Source organism: Myxine glutinosa, chromosome 6, assembly GCF_964187855.1.
Source record: "Myxine glutinosa chromosome 6, kmMyxGlut1.1, whole genome shotgun sequence".
Taxonomy (NCBI): Eukaryota; Metazoa; Chordata; class Myxini; order Myxiniformes; family Myxinidae; genus Myxine; species Myxine glutinosa.
Window position 1 is genome coordinate 5335886 of NC_136266.1, and position 14782 is coordinate 5350667.

The following is a 14782-nucleotide window of genomic DNA, read 5'->3' on the forward strand; positions in this document are numbered from 1 at the left end:
TCTCCGCGTTTCCCCCCGGTTACCCGTACTCTTCCAATGAGTTATAATAATAATATTACTCATTAAAATAACCCCGTGGATTGTACCATACATAAAGGACGTAGTTGGTGTTCCACACTTCCACTGTGCGCGACACAATGTTTTTGTTTGCTCTTCTCAAGAGACGCAAACCGCACACACACGCTTCATCACTTTCAAATCTGGTCTATCTTTCAGAAATCAAAACGCCCTGAGGGCATGATTTTGCAGCACATTGGTAGAGAATCTGAAAGGAGTTGCCCTGCAGGCAGAAAAGACCTTCAAAAGTTGAGAGTACGAATATTGCGGGAAAACGTTTGTAAATGTGTGCCAAGGATCAAGCGATGGAGGTAGAATTAGAAATGAAAGAGAAAATGGAAACGACAGGGGAGGCGATGGATGTGGGACGAGAGTCGTCATCACACAAGGATAGTGTCCACGCAGCGGTTTATGAGCTTCCGTGGTGAGTCCGAGTATTTGATCCTTCCTCAACCCTACCTCGTCAACTCCTCCATCGCAATAGCATATGTCCTTTTCCATTTCGTCCTCGCCATTCGTACTACTAATACTATACGGTGTGGTCACAGAGGCAGCGGTCTTGCCTTCATGTGTTTGGTCCGCTTGTCGTCGTGCGAGCAAGATGGGGGCCCTTTTTAATGTTAGAACTGCCGTGTGGTTCCTTTCAGGGTGGAGAAATATCGCCCTCAGAAACTGAGTGAAGTTGCTGGAAACGAGGAGACCATCAGCCGCCTTGAGGTGTGTTACACAAGCTATGGCTGTGATCCTTCCCACCGGTGCTTTCCTTTCTTTCCCCTCACCTCCTTAACCCCAAGACCTCATCGATAAAATACAAAGCTGTTAATGACTGTTCAGGTATTTTATTTTGTACTTTGGTGGATGTTTACACATTAATGCAGTCCTACTGATTGCCATACATACGTCGCCTTTCAATAATTAATTTGTGACTTTCCTTTGTTGAAGTGATGATTTTTTTTCTTGCTCTTTTTCATCCTCATGTTGTAGGTTTTTGCAAGAGAAGGAAATGTTCCCAACATAATCATTGCAGTTGAGTTTTGCAAACATGCACACGTTCTTACCTGTTTGTATTCCATATAGGTATGTCACCTGTGCGTTTATTGCACTAAGAGTGTAAGAATGCCAATTTAACTGTTCCATGACTTGTTCCATATAGGGCCCTGCTGGGCTGGGCCTCTCTGGCAATCGAGTCGTGTGTGCACAGCACCACATTGTAAGCTTTAAACACGAGTACACCCGTGTACCCTGCGGGAGCGGCAGGGGCGAGTCGTGTTATTAATATTATCATTATTATTATTATTATTATTATTATTATTGCCAAAAGTTATGTTGGATCAGGTCATTGAAAAGGTCACACAGTTCCTCACCATTTTAAATTCCCGATAATAAAATTGACTTCCGTGAGGGTGTCAAGTCGTGGTAGGGGGAGTGGGAACCCAAGTTATAAAACCCCTTCGGTAGTGTGGATATTGTTTTAAACATTAATATTGTGCTAGTATTATCATAAGTGTTATTACTGACTTTTATTATTAGAAGCGGCCTTGGAAAAACGCGACGAAAAACACGTCGTTAGTGCTAGGAAGAGTCATGTAAGTAACCCTTGTGGGGTATATAGATTATAGTTGATCTTCGGTCAGTTCCCAAAAGAAAATTTGCCTCGAGGATGTCCGGACTCCTCCAAATTTCTGTCAGGTTCGTGTTAAACAGCATTAGTGAATGTTTCAAAAGGTAATCGGTACGTGTTTGTGGTTTTAAATATTTTTACTTCTGGTACATGTGCTCCCCCGAAAACGGCACAATGAGCTCTTTATACACGTTAACATGTTTGTTCAAGGAGGATAAACCTTTGGGGAGGTGGGATATCATTAGTATTAATATCGTTTTGTAATAACGTTAATATTATGCTTTTGATATTAGAAGCGGCCTTGGAAAAACGCCACGATAAAGCTATCGTAACACGGATATGCACCTCAACACACAACCCCATTGGTGAGGAAAATCCCCTTGGAGAGGGGTCAAATTAATTCACTATAACCTTTATTATGTGACCCTTAGGTCTTCTGTCAAATTTTGTTGAGATTGGATAAGTAACGACCAAATGTATCGCAGTCAAACATTGTCAGACAGATAGATAGACAAATAGAGAGACACCAAATTGTGTATTTTAGTATGATTTCCCTCTTTGCCCCCATGGTCTGTGTTCTGGCAGTTTCTGTGCTGAAACTTTTTATAAAATTCAGTTCCGCATGGTTGATCCGAACCCCTCTCCTTGCCCCCCACCACCCCACACCGCCCTTTCCTTACAAGCACTGGCACCTGCCCTTTGACCTTGGCCTTTGAGATTTCCAGCACATGATAATCCATTCGTTTGATCACACATTACCACAATGGCCCACTATACTCCAAATATGATGGTGATGTATCTCATAACCGTTATTCATGGAGAGGATTTGCCTTTGGACCGATGAAGTACAATGAGACTGAACATACTATGGAAATTGGGAAATGTAGAGATTGATAAACTAACTGGTTGATTGGTTCATGACTAAATGAATGTTTGTTTCAGGTTGATTGATAACCCCTTTAGTATATTTAACTTGTACGTGTAATCCCAGGGTCCACCTGGCACAGGTAAAACGACAAGCATCCTGTGTCTTGCGCATGCTATGCTTGGTTCTGCTGCGAAGGAAGCTGTGCTTGAGCTGAATGCCTCCAACGACAGGTTTGTACACGATTGTCCAGTTGAAAGTTTTGCAAGTTTTTTGAGGGGGGGCAGGGGGGGAGTGGGGGGGCAGAACTCCGTCTCTTTGGTGGAGCAAGTTACGTTAGTTGATTTCACAAATGGGAAATTGATATTTGAAAATGGCTTATCAAAGGTACAATCTTTTATTTATTTAGTGCACAATATGGACCCTGGTGACCCTGGTGTTGGGCTAGCGGCTAGGGTGCCGGCTTAGGATCCTAGGATCCTGGGTTCGAATCCCGGTCGATCGCTGAATTAACGCCAGGGGGGTTGACTCAGCCTGTCATCCTTCCGAGGTCGGCTAATTTGAGTACCAGTTCACTGGTAATTCCCTGCTTGTCGTAAAAGGTGACAAAAAGGGTTGGCGGCAGGAAGGGCATCCGGCCGTAAAACATTGCTTCAAAAAGGGGACCAAAAAAACAACAACAACCACGGTTCCCGAAAAAGGCCAACCCCTGCTTTGCGGGGAAAAATGGCCTCTAAATGTGGTTATTTTTAAAAATATATATGGAGGCTCATGAATGGGTGAGATGATGAGAAAAAAGGCGAAATGGTGATAATGGGACCACAGTTGGAAACGACGAAGAAAATGAATAAACCAAGAGGGAAATAGAATGAGGGAAGGGAAGACAAAAACCTGCAAGTAAGAGCGTTAGGATGGGGGACACCGCCTCCTGGAAGTTATGAAGGGAAAAGTGAGATAGCACCATCTCAGGAAAGTGGCTCTATAAATGGGAGAAAAGAGGAACAAAGGAGTTTCGATGTGTAATCGGCCTGGATGTCGTCGTTGAACCAAGAGGGGGTTACTGGAAGAACATGGGTGTCCTGGATGAACTGGGGAGGGTCGGACGCCGAGGGGAGGAGGGAAGGTGTTGAAGAACAGAGAGACCACCAAGTATTACATTAATGATTATTTTTAATTACCAGAAATCTTTCTCCAATGCTGCACCACATCCCACCTAACCCCCTCTAAATCCTCTACAATCACCCACCATGGCAGAGGTATTGACGTGGTAAGAAACAAGATCAAGATGTTTGCCCAGCAGAAGGTCACGCTACCTCAAGGTCGACACAAGATCATCATTCTGGATGAGGCTGACAGGTGTGTCAACCTTTGAGTGTGTGTTGTCTTCTTACGAAGACACAGAGTTTAAAGGAAATGTGAATACGTACAGTGTCTTCAGAAAGTATTCATGTAGTGGGTTTCAATCCCTTTCCCCAGGATAAACACCTTGTTGAACTCGGACAGTGTACAAGAGGTTTATTATAGATAAGAATACATGCATGGAAGATGTTGGCGTATAAGCTCGTAACACCATATGTAACATCAGTGACATCATGGTCCTCCACAGCCGGCCCCAACATCTCAGTGAGCCACAACCCGTAGTCGGCTTAATATACTTTCCTCAAGGACCAAGGAACTCAAACCAACATCCTTTGTTCATCCATTCCCAAAGACACAGACTGCCGCCCCAAAGAGAAACTATCCAAAGTTGACAGGTCAGGATAAGCCTCATTCGGAAAGAATGTTTCGCCAAGGCCAAACATGGGATATTGTCAACAGTTTTTCAAAGTCCGACAACCAGCCGCCAGGGAAATAGGTCACAGTGTCTTTCAGCCTGGAACACTGCTACCCCCGTCAGGATAGGGACTTGATGAAATCCCCTACATTCACACCCCTTGACTTTTTTCACATTTTGTTGTTACAGCCTGAATTTAAAATTGATTAAAGTGAGATTTATTTGTGTCACTGATCTACACTTAATACTCCATAATGTCAAAGTGGAATCTTTTAATAGAAATTTTTTCAAACTAATTAAAAATGAAAAGCTGAAATGTCTTGAGTCGATCAGTATTCAACCCTTTTGCTATGACACTCCAAGTTGAGCTCAGGTGCATCCAATATCCTTTGATCATCCATGAGATGTCTCCACAATTTGATTGGAGTCTACCTGTGGCCAATTAGATTGATTGGACATGATTTAGAAAGAAACACACCTTTCTAGATAAGGTCCCACAGTTGCCTGTGCATGTCAGAGCAGAAACTCTACCATGAAGTCCAACAAACTGTCCCTAGAACTTTGAGATAGAATTGTGAGGAGGTATAGATCTGGGGAAGGGGATAAAACAATTTTTCGTGTTGAAAGTTCCCAAGAGCACAGTGAGCTTCATTATTAGGAATTGGAAAGAATATGGAATGACAGACTTTTCCTAGAGTTGGCCATCTGACCAAACTGAGCAACCGGGCAAGAGGAACCTTTGTCAGGGAGGTGACCGAGAACCCCAATGACTACTCTGACAGAACTACAGAGTTCCTTGGCTGAGATGGGAGAACCTGCTGGAAGGACAAGTCTCTGCAGCACTTCACAAATCTAGGCTTCATGGAAGAGTGGCCAGACGGAAGCCACTCCTGAGAAAAAGGCACATGACAGCATGCCTGGAGTTTGGAAAAAGGTCCGTGAAAGACTCTGAGATGAGGCTAAATATTCTGTGGTCTCATGAGATGAAAATTGAACTATTTGGCCTGAATGCAAAGCGCTACTGTTACGGCCTGAAGCACAACAAGCCAAGCATTCAATCAAACCGGCTTTATTTATAGGTTATAACAATCAAAATATATTCCTATACATAAAGAACGAGGAAACGAAGAAAGAAGGAGAGGGAAAAAAACAGATTAGGCCAGCACGAGAGGGAAGGAGTAGGCAGCTACGGCTGGAGGGTGCTGCTCGTGTGAAGGACCGGGGCGACTTGAGGGAACCCCTCGGAATCCGGTCAGTCCCAAGGGAGGACCTACAGTCCGGTGGTCCTGAAGATGTCAGAAGAGGAGAGACCCAGATGCTGGGGGGTGGGGGAGGGGGAGGTGGGTGAAAGGAAGAAGAAAAGAAAGGTCACAGACCGTAACACTATGTCTGGTGGAAACCGAGCACAGCTCATCACCCATCTAACACCATCCCTACCGTGAAGCATGGTAGTGGCAGCATCATGCTATAGGGATGCTTTTCAGCGGCAGGGACTGGGAGACTTGTAAGGATAGAGGGAACAATGAATGGAGGAAATACAGGCAAATTCTTGAGGAGAACCTGCTTCAGAGTGCAAAAGACCTTAGTCTGCGGTTAAAATTTACGTTCTAACAGGACAATGACTCCCAATCCTACAGCCAAAGCAACATTGGAATGGCTTCAGAACAGGAACGTGAAAGTCCTTGAGTGGCCCAGCCAAAGCCCAGGCTTGAATCACATTGATAAATCTGTGGATGACTTGAAGATTGCTGTTCACCGACGCTCCCCATCCACCTTGACAGAGCTTGAGCAAATCTGCAGGGAAGAATGGGAGAAACTCCACAAATCCTGGAGTCTTTCCGTTAGCTCTTTCACGAGCCTCGATTCAGTATACAAAAAAAATAATCCGTTAGCTCTTTCACGAGCCTCGATTCAGTATACAAAAAAAAAAAAAAAAAAAAAAAAATCCAGATGTGTGAAGCTGATACAGACATACCCAAGAAGACTCGAAGCTGTAATCACTGCCAAAGGTGTTTATACGGAGTATTGACTCAGAGGGTTGAATATTTATGTAAATTCGATATTTCTGTATTTCATTTTAAAATATTCTCTAATAAAAAAATTAATTCCACTTTGACATTATGGCTTATTATGTGTAGATCGTTGACAAAAAAAATCTCCATTAAATCCATTTTAAATTCAGGCTATAACACAACAAAATGTTAGTCAAGGGGTGTGAATACTTTCTGAAGGCACCGTATCTGTGACTAACAAACACTATTGCATTTTCTCATTTCCTTTTGTTATCTTTATTATTTACTTCCATGTTTAGTCATTTCTTTGTGAGCTGTTCAAATTATGTCTGCAATGTCTGAATGAAAAATATACATATATGACACATTCTTGGTTTTTATGAAAGCAATCTTGAGCAATATCACCTCTTCGACTCCTTTTCTTGTTTGTCTTTCCCAACTATTTTCTTATGTACCTCCACCTCTTCCACCCCCATAACTCACAGCATGACGGAAGGAGCCCAGCAAGCCCTTCGACGTACCATGGAAATTTACTCCAAGACCACACGCTTTGCTCTTGCCTGCAATAACTCAGAAAAAATAATTGGTTTGTATATGGGAAGGGAACACGGGTGATTTTGCTCATTTTCGGTGTTTTTTCTCATTCGCCATGGTAATAACGCTTTGCAAACATCTTGTTATTGCTTATTATGGAAATTGATTGTTATGTATGTACTTCAATCTGATGTATTGATTACAGCAGATAGAACTATTATTAAAAATAATGTATTGATTAAAGCTGAGATAATAACTCGAGCTGTTCGGCTGATATTCAGCTTTCTTTTTTAAACATCGGTTTTGGCATTTATTGCACCGATATGGCCCGATGTTTTATACCAGGCCGTTGGGGCGTTGGGTGCGTACACCACCTCCTCCTCAAATTACAAAGGTCCACATTTGTGGAAGCATTGATTAATTGTCCCCCGTCGCACCGCGGAGCGAAAGGGGGACGATGGTTTTCCCGTGCGTGCGTCCATGCGTGCGTGCGTAAGCAAAGGACCGAATTCTAATTTGGTGTGTGGGTGCAACCCACGTCAAAATCCAAGATGGCCGCCACCATGTATGTCTGATGCCATGTATGTCTGAACCTTGTAACCTGCATATCTTGAAAAATAAGCGAAGTACCAACTTCTAATCTGGTGTGTGGGTGTATCTAGGCATAAGGAAGAAGGCTATTGAAAATTGGGTGGCCACGTCAAAATCCAAGATGGCCAACGCTATGTATGTCTTTTTTTTTCTATACAGGATCGAGGCTCGTGAAAGAGCTAACATCACACAAAAAATCAAACAGACAAACAAAATATATAAAAAGAGGGAGCGGTAGACAAGATGGGGAGAGAAGGGGAAGCACACAAACACAACATTTGAGAGCAGGGACATCGGGAGATGTGTGGTAGGGAGAGGGCTTGGGGGGAGGAGACGTGGGAAGGGGGGGGTGGGAGAAGTATGAAACACAAAGACACCAAGGACTTCCAGGAAAGAAACTTTCTTTGTCTTTGAAACTTTGAAAAAGAAACTTTGTCTGAACCTTGTGAGTGGAATATCTTGAAAAAATAAACGAACTACTAACTTCTAATCTTGTGTGTGGGTGTATCTACGCATAAGGAAGAACGCTATTGAAAATTGGGTCGCCACGTCAAAATCCAAGATGGCCGCCACCATATATATGTCTGAACCTTGTGAGCGGAATATCTTGAAAAATAAGCGAAGTACCAACTCCTAATCTGGTGTGCGGGTGTATCCAGGCATAAGGAAGAATGCCATTGTAAATTGGGTCGCCACATCAAAATCCAAGATGGCCGCCACCATATATATGTCTGAACCTTGTGAGCGAAATATCTTGAAAAATAAACGAACTACTAACTTCTAATCTGGTGTGTGGGTGTATCTACGCATAAGGGAGAACGCTATTGAAAATTGGGTCGCCATGTCAAAATCCAAGATGGCCGGCTTGCGTCTTCCACTTTGTCAACTCGCATCACTTCAACGACGGGGGACCTAGGCGAAACGCTTGTTATTTTTCTTTAGGCGAGGTCGCAAAACAAAACAAAAACCCAAACATTGGCCTTCCTTAATCACATCACGTCTGATTCACTGGTCTCATAATCTGCACAATCTACACAATGACTACCTCCACCATTGAAGGCGTGGGTGGAGGTTATGTTTTCACCTGTCTGTCTCTTTGTTACATGGCAAAAAAAATTTGGACAAGTGTGTTAATCACTCTGGTTTGTGTGTTTGTCTGTCTGCTCACTTATACTTGTCTACAGGTCACAATATTAAACTGATGATCTTCACGAAATTTCACCAAATGGTGGAGTTGGTGGTCCGACATAATCCTATTTATTTTTGATGTCAAAAGGTCAACATAGGCCAATGGTCATCCACTTTTTTCGAATTTCTAAAATCCTCAATTTTCATCCGATTGACTTGAAATTTGAATCAGATTAACATATCAGCGAACTGAATTCAACCACCAACTATTTTTGAGATAAACATAGGCCAAAGGGTAAACATCGACCAAAAGGTCAACACCCTTTTCAAATCTCTAAAATCCCCAAATTTTCATCCGATTCACTTGAATTCTGAATAGGATTAACATATCGGCTAAATGAACTCCACCAACAAATATGTCAAAACGTCAACAAAGGCCAAATTTCTAAAATGGACAATTTTCATCCGATTAACTTAAAATTTGAAGACTATTTAAGTTAATTTTATATTTGAAGACTAATTTTATATTTGCATATCCGGTCACAGAATTCAACCACCAATTATTTGTGAGGTCAAAAGGATGCTCTACCGAGTGCCATTCTACTTTGTTCTCTTTTGCCAAGTGTCGCTCTTGAGTGATTCTTCATCTGTCTGTCTGTCTTTCTGTGAACAGGATATATTATATCTCAAAAGGTTGTGGACAAGTCGGACGATATTCGGTGGACAGATTGGGTGTTTGGCAAGGACGAAATGATTAGATTTTGGTGAAGATCCGGATGCAGCTACTATAATTTTAAATGTCATTCTTCACCATTTGGAGATGGGGCCAAAAACAATATATAGTGCAATATCTCAAAAAGTTATGGATGGATTCGGATGAAACTTGGTGGACTGGTTGGGTGTGTAACGAGGACAATTTTGGTGATGTGAAAATTTTTTTTGATTCTGGTGAACTTATGAATACGGATCCGTATCAGAGAATTTTTAACGTGATTCTTCACCACTGAGTGATAGGGCCAAAACGAAATATAGCACGATATGTTAAAGTTGTGGACGGATTGTGACAAAACTAGGTGGAAGAGTTGGTTGGGAAATAAGAACAAGGCGATTCGATTTCGTTCTGGGTCCGAATACAGATCCGGCCTATCGGTAGGATACAAAACGTAAATGGTTTTGTCTGACGGAGGTATGCACTCTACTGAGTGCCGTTCTAATTCTTCTTGTTATAACTTGATGTCTCCTCGTCTTGGTAACTGTGTTTCACTGAACTCCTGTGTTAATGCGCCGTTAATGTAAAATGCAATCCAACACGATTGTCTATGCTGCGGGCACGCATGATAATCTGATGACACCAGTCTAAATCACGAACGACACATGTTACCTGCATGCACGTCACTCAAGCAGCTCAGGTCAGGCCCTGCCCGGATATGCAGGCTCGGATTTTCATGAATCTAAACAGCAGCGTGTATTTAACCCCTAGATGCAGGGCTAGGTCCAGGAGACCGAGCCGACATGTTTGTTGTGCCATAACTATGTTATATAATTTTGTCTTTGCATGAGCCTTCTTGTATACAACAACAACAACAACAGGCATTTTAAGGCCATTTTCCCTGCAAGAGCGGGGGTTAGCCTTGCGGTCCCCATGACAATCTTCTCCATTTTGCCCTATTTTCTGCATCTCCCCTTGTTTACCTTCTTGTATGCTCCTATAATTTAGTTACAAATAGTTCAGTGGTTATATATAAAAAAAATCATTAGGTTCGAGAGAAAAGTGAAATTTTAAAAACTACTTCCTTTCCAGTTCTCAGGTCTGGAACACCCATGCATTTTCACCATATTTTTGTTGCCCAATTACGTCATTGGCGTGACATTCAGACCTCGTCGAGATTGCTAAACTCGGAGGGGGAGGGATGATGCTGAATCATTCAATCATTCTTGCCGTCATTTCATTGCCATGTGATGTTTCTGTCTTTCATTTCCTCTTGTGAGCATTGCTTGTTCGCATTGACTTCTCGATAATTGTTTTACCATCTTTGCAATCAGATTACTGATTTTTGCAATCAGGCAACGGTAACCTTATTCTTTTTATTATTTTAGGAGTTTCACGAGCTTTGCAAGTTTATGGATGTTATTGTTCGTTTGCTTTTTGAACTTGCATGATTAGAAACTCGTCGCTTTTTCTTGTTTGGTGTACCGTTCGGCAAATGTTGGACCAATTTTGTATTATTTTAATCCATTCCATTTTTTGCAATGTTTGGTTATCTTCCAAAAAATATATCTTCTAAATAAAAGGATCAATGAACCACTTTTTTGAGCAAATACTCCTCCATTAGTCTCAACTCTGTACACAAAAGAATAAAAACTAGGTCCCCCGTCGGTGAAGTGATGTGAGTTGACAAAGTGGAAGATGCAAGGTGGACATCTTGGATTTTGACGTGGCGACCCAATTTTCAATAGCGTTCTCCCTCATGCGTAGATACACCCACACACCAGATTAGAAGTTAGTAGTTCATTTATCTTTCGAGATATTTCGCTCACAAGGTTCAGACATACATGGCGGCGGCCATCTTGGATTTTGACGTGCTGACCCAAATTTCAATAGGGTTCTTCCTTATGCGTAGATACACCCACACACCAGATTAGAAGTTAGTAGTTCGTTTATTTTTCAAGATATTTCGCTCACAAGGTTCAGACATATATATATATATGGTGGCGGCCATCTTGGATTTTGACGTGGCGACCCAATTTTCAATAGCGTTTTCCTTATGCCTAGATACACCCACACACCAGATTAGAAGTTGGTACTTTGCTTATTTTTCAAGATATTCCGCTCACAAGGTTCAGACATACATTGCGGTGGCCATCTTGGATTTTGACGTGGGTTGCACCCACACACCAAATTAGAATTCGGTCCTTCGCTTACGCACGGACGCACACACAAACGGAGCGAAAACCAGAGGCCCCCTTTCGCTCCGCGGTGCAACGGGGGACAATAAAAAGCAATGTTTTTCAAAAGTTTATCATGTTTCCCAGGTCTCCCAGACATGACACCTGGAAAGGTGTAAAGTTTTTGATAAAGTTGTGGGTATATCTTACTATAATTCACCAAATGTCCGTCTGTCCGTTCGAAGGTACCGCAAAAACGGCTGAACCAATCGCAACGATATTTTGGGTGGGTAATTCTGGGACCCCCTGGAGTAAAATAGGCTACATTGTTTTTCCAATTTAAGCTTATGTATAAATAGAGCAAACGTATATGGTTATGGATGAGACCAAAACGTCTTCTTCTTCTTCTTCAAATAGAATTATTAACACCGTTGACGATTACGGCAATGAGCTGAATCGATGCAACCGTCATTTAAAACAGTGTTCTGTTAAAGTATCAATTGATGATTGGAATTTAGTGAATACAATTACGATTTTGAATTCGTAATTGTATTCACCCAACCGTACGGAACTTCACAGGATTATTCGTTCGTTCAGGATTTAAATATTTGTTTATGTCACGAATGTTAAAAGTTTTTTAAAATTATATCAATGCTATTTAATTTGTGATTGGAGTTATGCTGTTTGGAATGAAAAAAGAGATATCGAGTTCAAGTGAATGACGAAATGCTGTGATGGTTTCTACTTTCTAAACATGAAATTATGCAGATTCGCCATTGACTGGGTAGTGGGTATGGAACAAACGTACACATTTGTTTGCGAATGGGTACGTTTTTCATGGAAGTCCTTCACTAACGTGCTGTCCATGTCTGACGTGCGACTGAAGGTGCTACAGGAATGTGGAATTTATTGGTTTCATGCTTTAGCATTCGCCGTTTCTGCATTGTCTGTTTGCTTCTGGCCTCCAACCCGTGCGTAGCATGGGTACCTCACTAGTCTTCTAAATAAAAGGATGAATGAATCGTCTTATTTGAGCAAATATTCCTTAATGAGCCTCGACTTTGTAGAGAAAAAAAAATTCTTTGGTTTTAATATGATAAAATGAATGGCATTTATTGTATGGCTCCGTAATGGCGGTAAACATCCAAATAAATGGGTTTTTGTCCCCCGACGCACCGCGGAGCGAAAGGGGGACTATGGTTTTCCCGTCCGTGCGTGCGTGCGTGCGTAAGCGAAGGACCGCATTCGAATTTGGTGTGTGGGTGCAACCCACGTCAAAATCCAAGATGGTCGCCACCATGTTTGTCTGATGCCATGTATGTCTGAACATTGTGAGCGGAATATCTTGAAAAATAAGTGAAGTACCAACTTCAAATCTGGTGTTCGGGTGTATCTACGCATAAGGAAGAACCCTATTGAAAATTGCGTCGCCACGTCAAAGTCCAAGATGGCCACCGCCATGTATGGCTGAACCTTGAGCGGAATATCTTGAAAAATAAGCGAAGTCCCAACTTCTAATCTGGTGTGTGGATGTATCTAGGTATAAGGAAGAACCCTATTGAAAATTGGGTCGCCACGTCAAAATCCAAGATGGCCGCCGCCATGTATGTCTGAACCTTGTGAGCGAAATATCATATCATAGAGCATGTTTTCTGCGTCTTCCACTTTGTCAACTCACATCACTTCCCCGACGGGGGACCTGGGCGTAACGCTTGTTTTCTACAGCCTTTAAAACTTTTATTTTATTTCAATTGAATTATACATTTGAATAATGTAGACCACAAATAGCTTTGTTCACACTTCCAAAAAACATCAGTTTTGCATTACCTGACCAATATTTTATGCTGTTTTGACCAATCAAATTTGCTACACGGTCTGAGAGCGGAGTTGTTGGAAGCCTCAGATCTGGGCCTTCATTTGATCCATTTGTATGGCTGCCATCAAACCTGTTATTTAAAGTTCACGAACAACATTCATATCGATCGGGCTTGGAAACACAAATCAAAACAATAAAACAAGTTGAGTGACATTCAAAGTACACCGTCCCTATGCCAAATAAATAAATAACATATTGTTATGAATTTGGGTGGTGATATATAGAGCAGAATAGATCTGAGTAGGTACCTTGCTTCGAGATGTCGCGGTAAGGAACACTACCTGTAATAAGTCCATGTGTAGGCGTTTTGTCGGTTAAGATGTATAATTGTGAATCTACCAGGAGATTCGTGTTAGCGTTACGTGCTCCTCGCCAAACCCCGGTCACGGTGTACCTCCGAGCCCCGAAAGGAGTCATGGCAGAAAGATGTGTTATTCTGTGTGTCAATGACCAATGGTGAAACCACACCAATTGTTACCAAAAAACAAGTATTGTATTAAGGTCACACAAGAATAACAGCACAAGAACAATATTAATCAATTGTACAACAAATATTATATCATTCCGATGATGGTACCATCAGTTTCTTACAATAAAACTCACGGTGCTCCAAGTGAGCGAAAATAACATTCCCAAAGTCTCTGTCCAAGCCAAAGTCGATCCACGCTCCGGTGATCGCAAGAAAAATGTCGTATCGAGACCAGAATCCAGTTCGGCTGACAGTCACGCTGCCAAAGAGGCGCAAAGGTGCCCTCAAAAGGCGACTGGGAAATCACACCTTCGGGTATGAACGTTCAACGGCTCCCAAACGGAGAACCACAAATTCCTAATCAAAATCCACTTTACACATGCAAACCAGGCTAACGGCTGGGTGCGGTGAAATGGTTGGAGTGAGGTGGAAAGGCTGGAGCGATGCGAAATGGCGGGAGCGAGGCAAAATGGCCGACGGGCCCGTACTGGAGGCGTACCTGCACTCCAACAACGATTCTCTTCGGAATCAACCGCAAAACCTGTCACACAGGTTTATCTGTCACAGCGATCACAATTCTGTCGCAGGAATCCCTTTCCCAGGAAACCCAAAGTTCGCTCGTGACCCCCGTTCGCCAGCGTCTCCTCGAGACCTCAATGCAGCTCGGCGTTTCTTCCCGACCTCACGTGCTCCGCTTTTTTCTTGCTCTTCTTCTTCTTCCGGTTCCCTTCCGATCCGGTTTCCGGTTTCTTTTAAAACACATTTTTTTACCTTTTGAAAACAGTTATCTCCATTTCACTTAAACTATAACAATAATAGTACATGGAACCAAAAATGCTTACAGTGGATGAAAACCACAACGACGGAAGTGACGAATTCGTAAGTTAGGTAGTGTAGGGATTACGAATAAGCCCCTGTGTGTCCTCACCTGGTTTGCCAAACCTTTGTCCATTTTGGCACTGCACACCA

At 42.3% G+C, this 14782-nt stretch overlaps 1 protein-coding gene across 2 annotated transcripts in view; it reads left to right on the forward strand.

Moving 5' to 3' along the window:
- The first annotated feature begins 231 nt into the window (after nt 1–231).
- Nucleotides 232–14782, forward strand: part of RFC2 (replication factor C subunit 2) — a 45261-nt gene continuing 30710 nt past the window's right edge. Inside the window, exons 1-6 of one of the 2 annotated variants that reach the window (XM_068119563.2) lie at nt 232–481; nt 705–774; nt 1042–1083; nt 2670–2776; nt 3798–3899; nt 6815–6915. In XM_068119563.2, the coding sequence (XP_067975664.1) occupies nt 342–481; nt 705–774; nt 1042–1083; nt 2670–2776; nt 3798–3899; nt 6815–6915 (562 nt within the window). In that variant the 5' untranslated portion in view covers nt 232–341. The remainder of the gene's footprint in view (nt 482–704; nt 775–1041; nt 1084–2669; nt 2777–3797; nt 3900–6814; nt 6916–14782) is intronic. The other variant, XM_068119564.2, reaches the window with a different exon arrangement.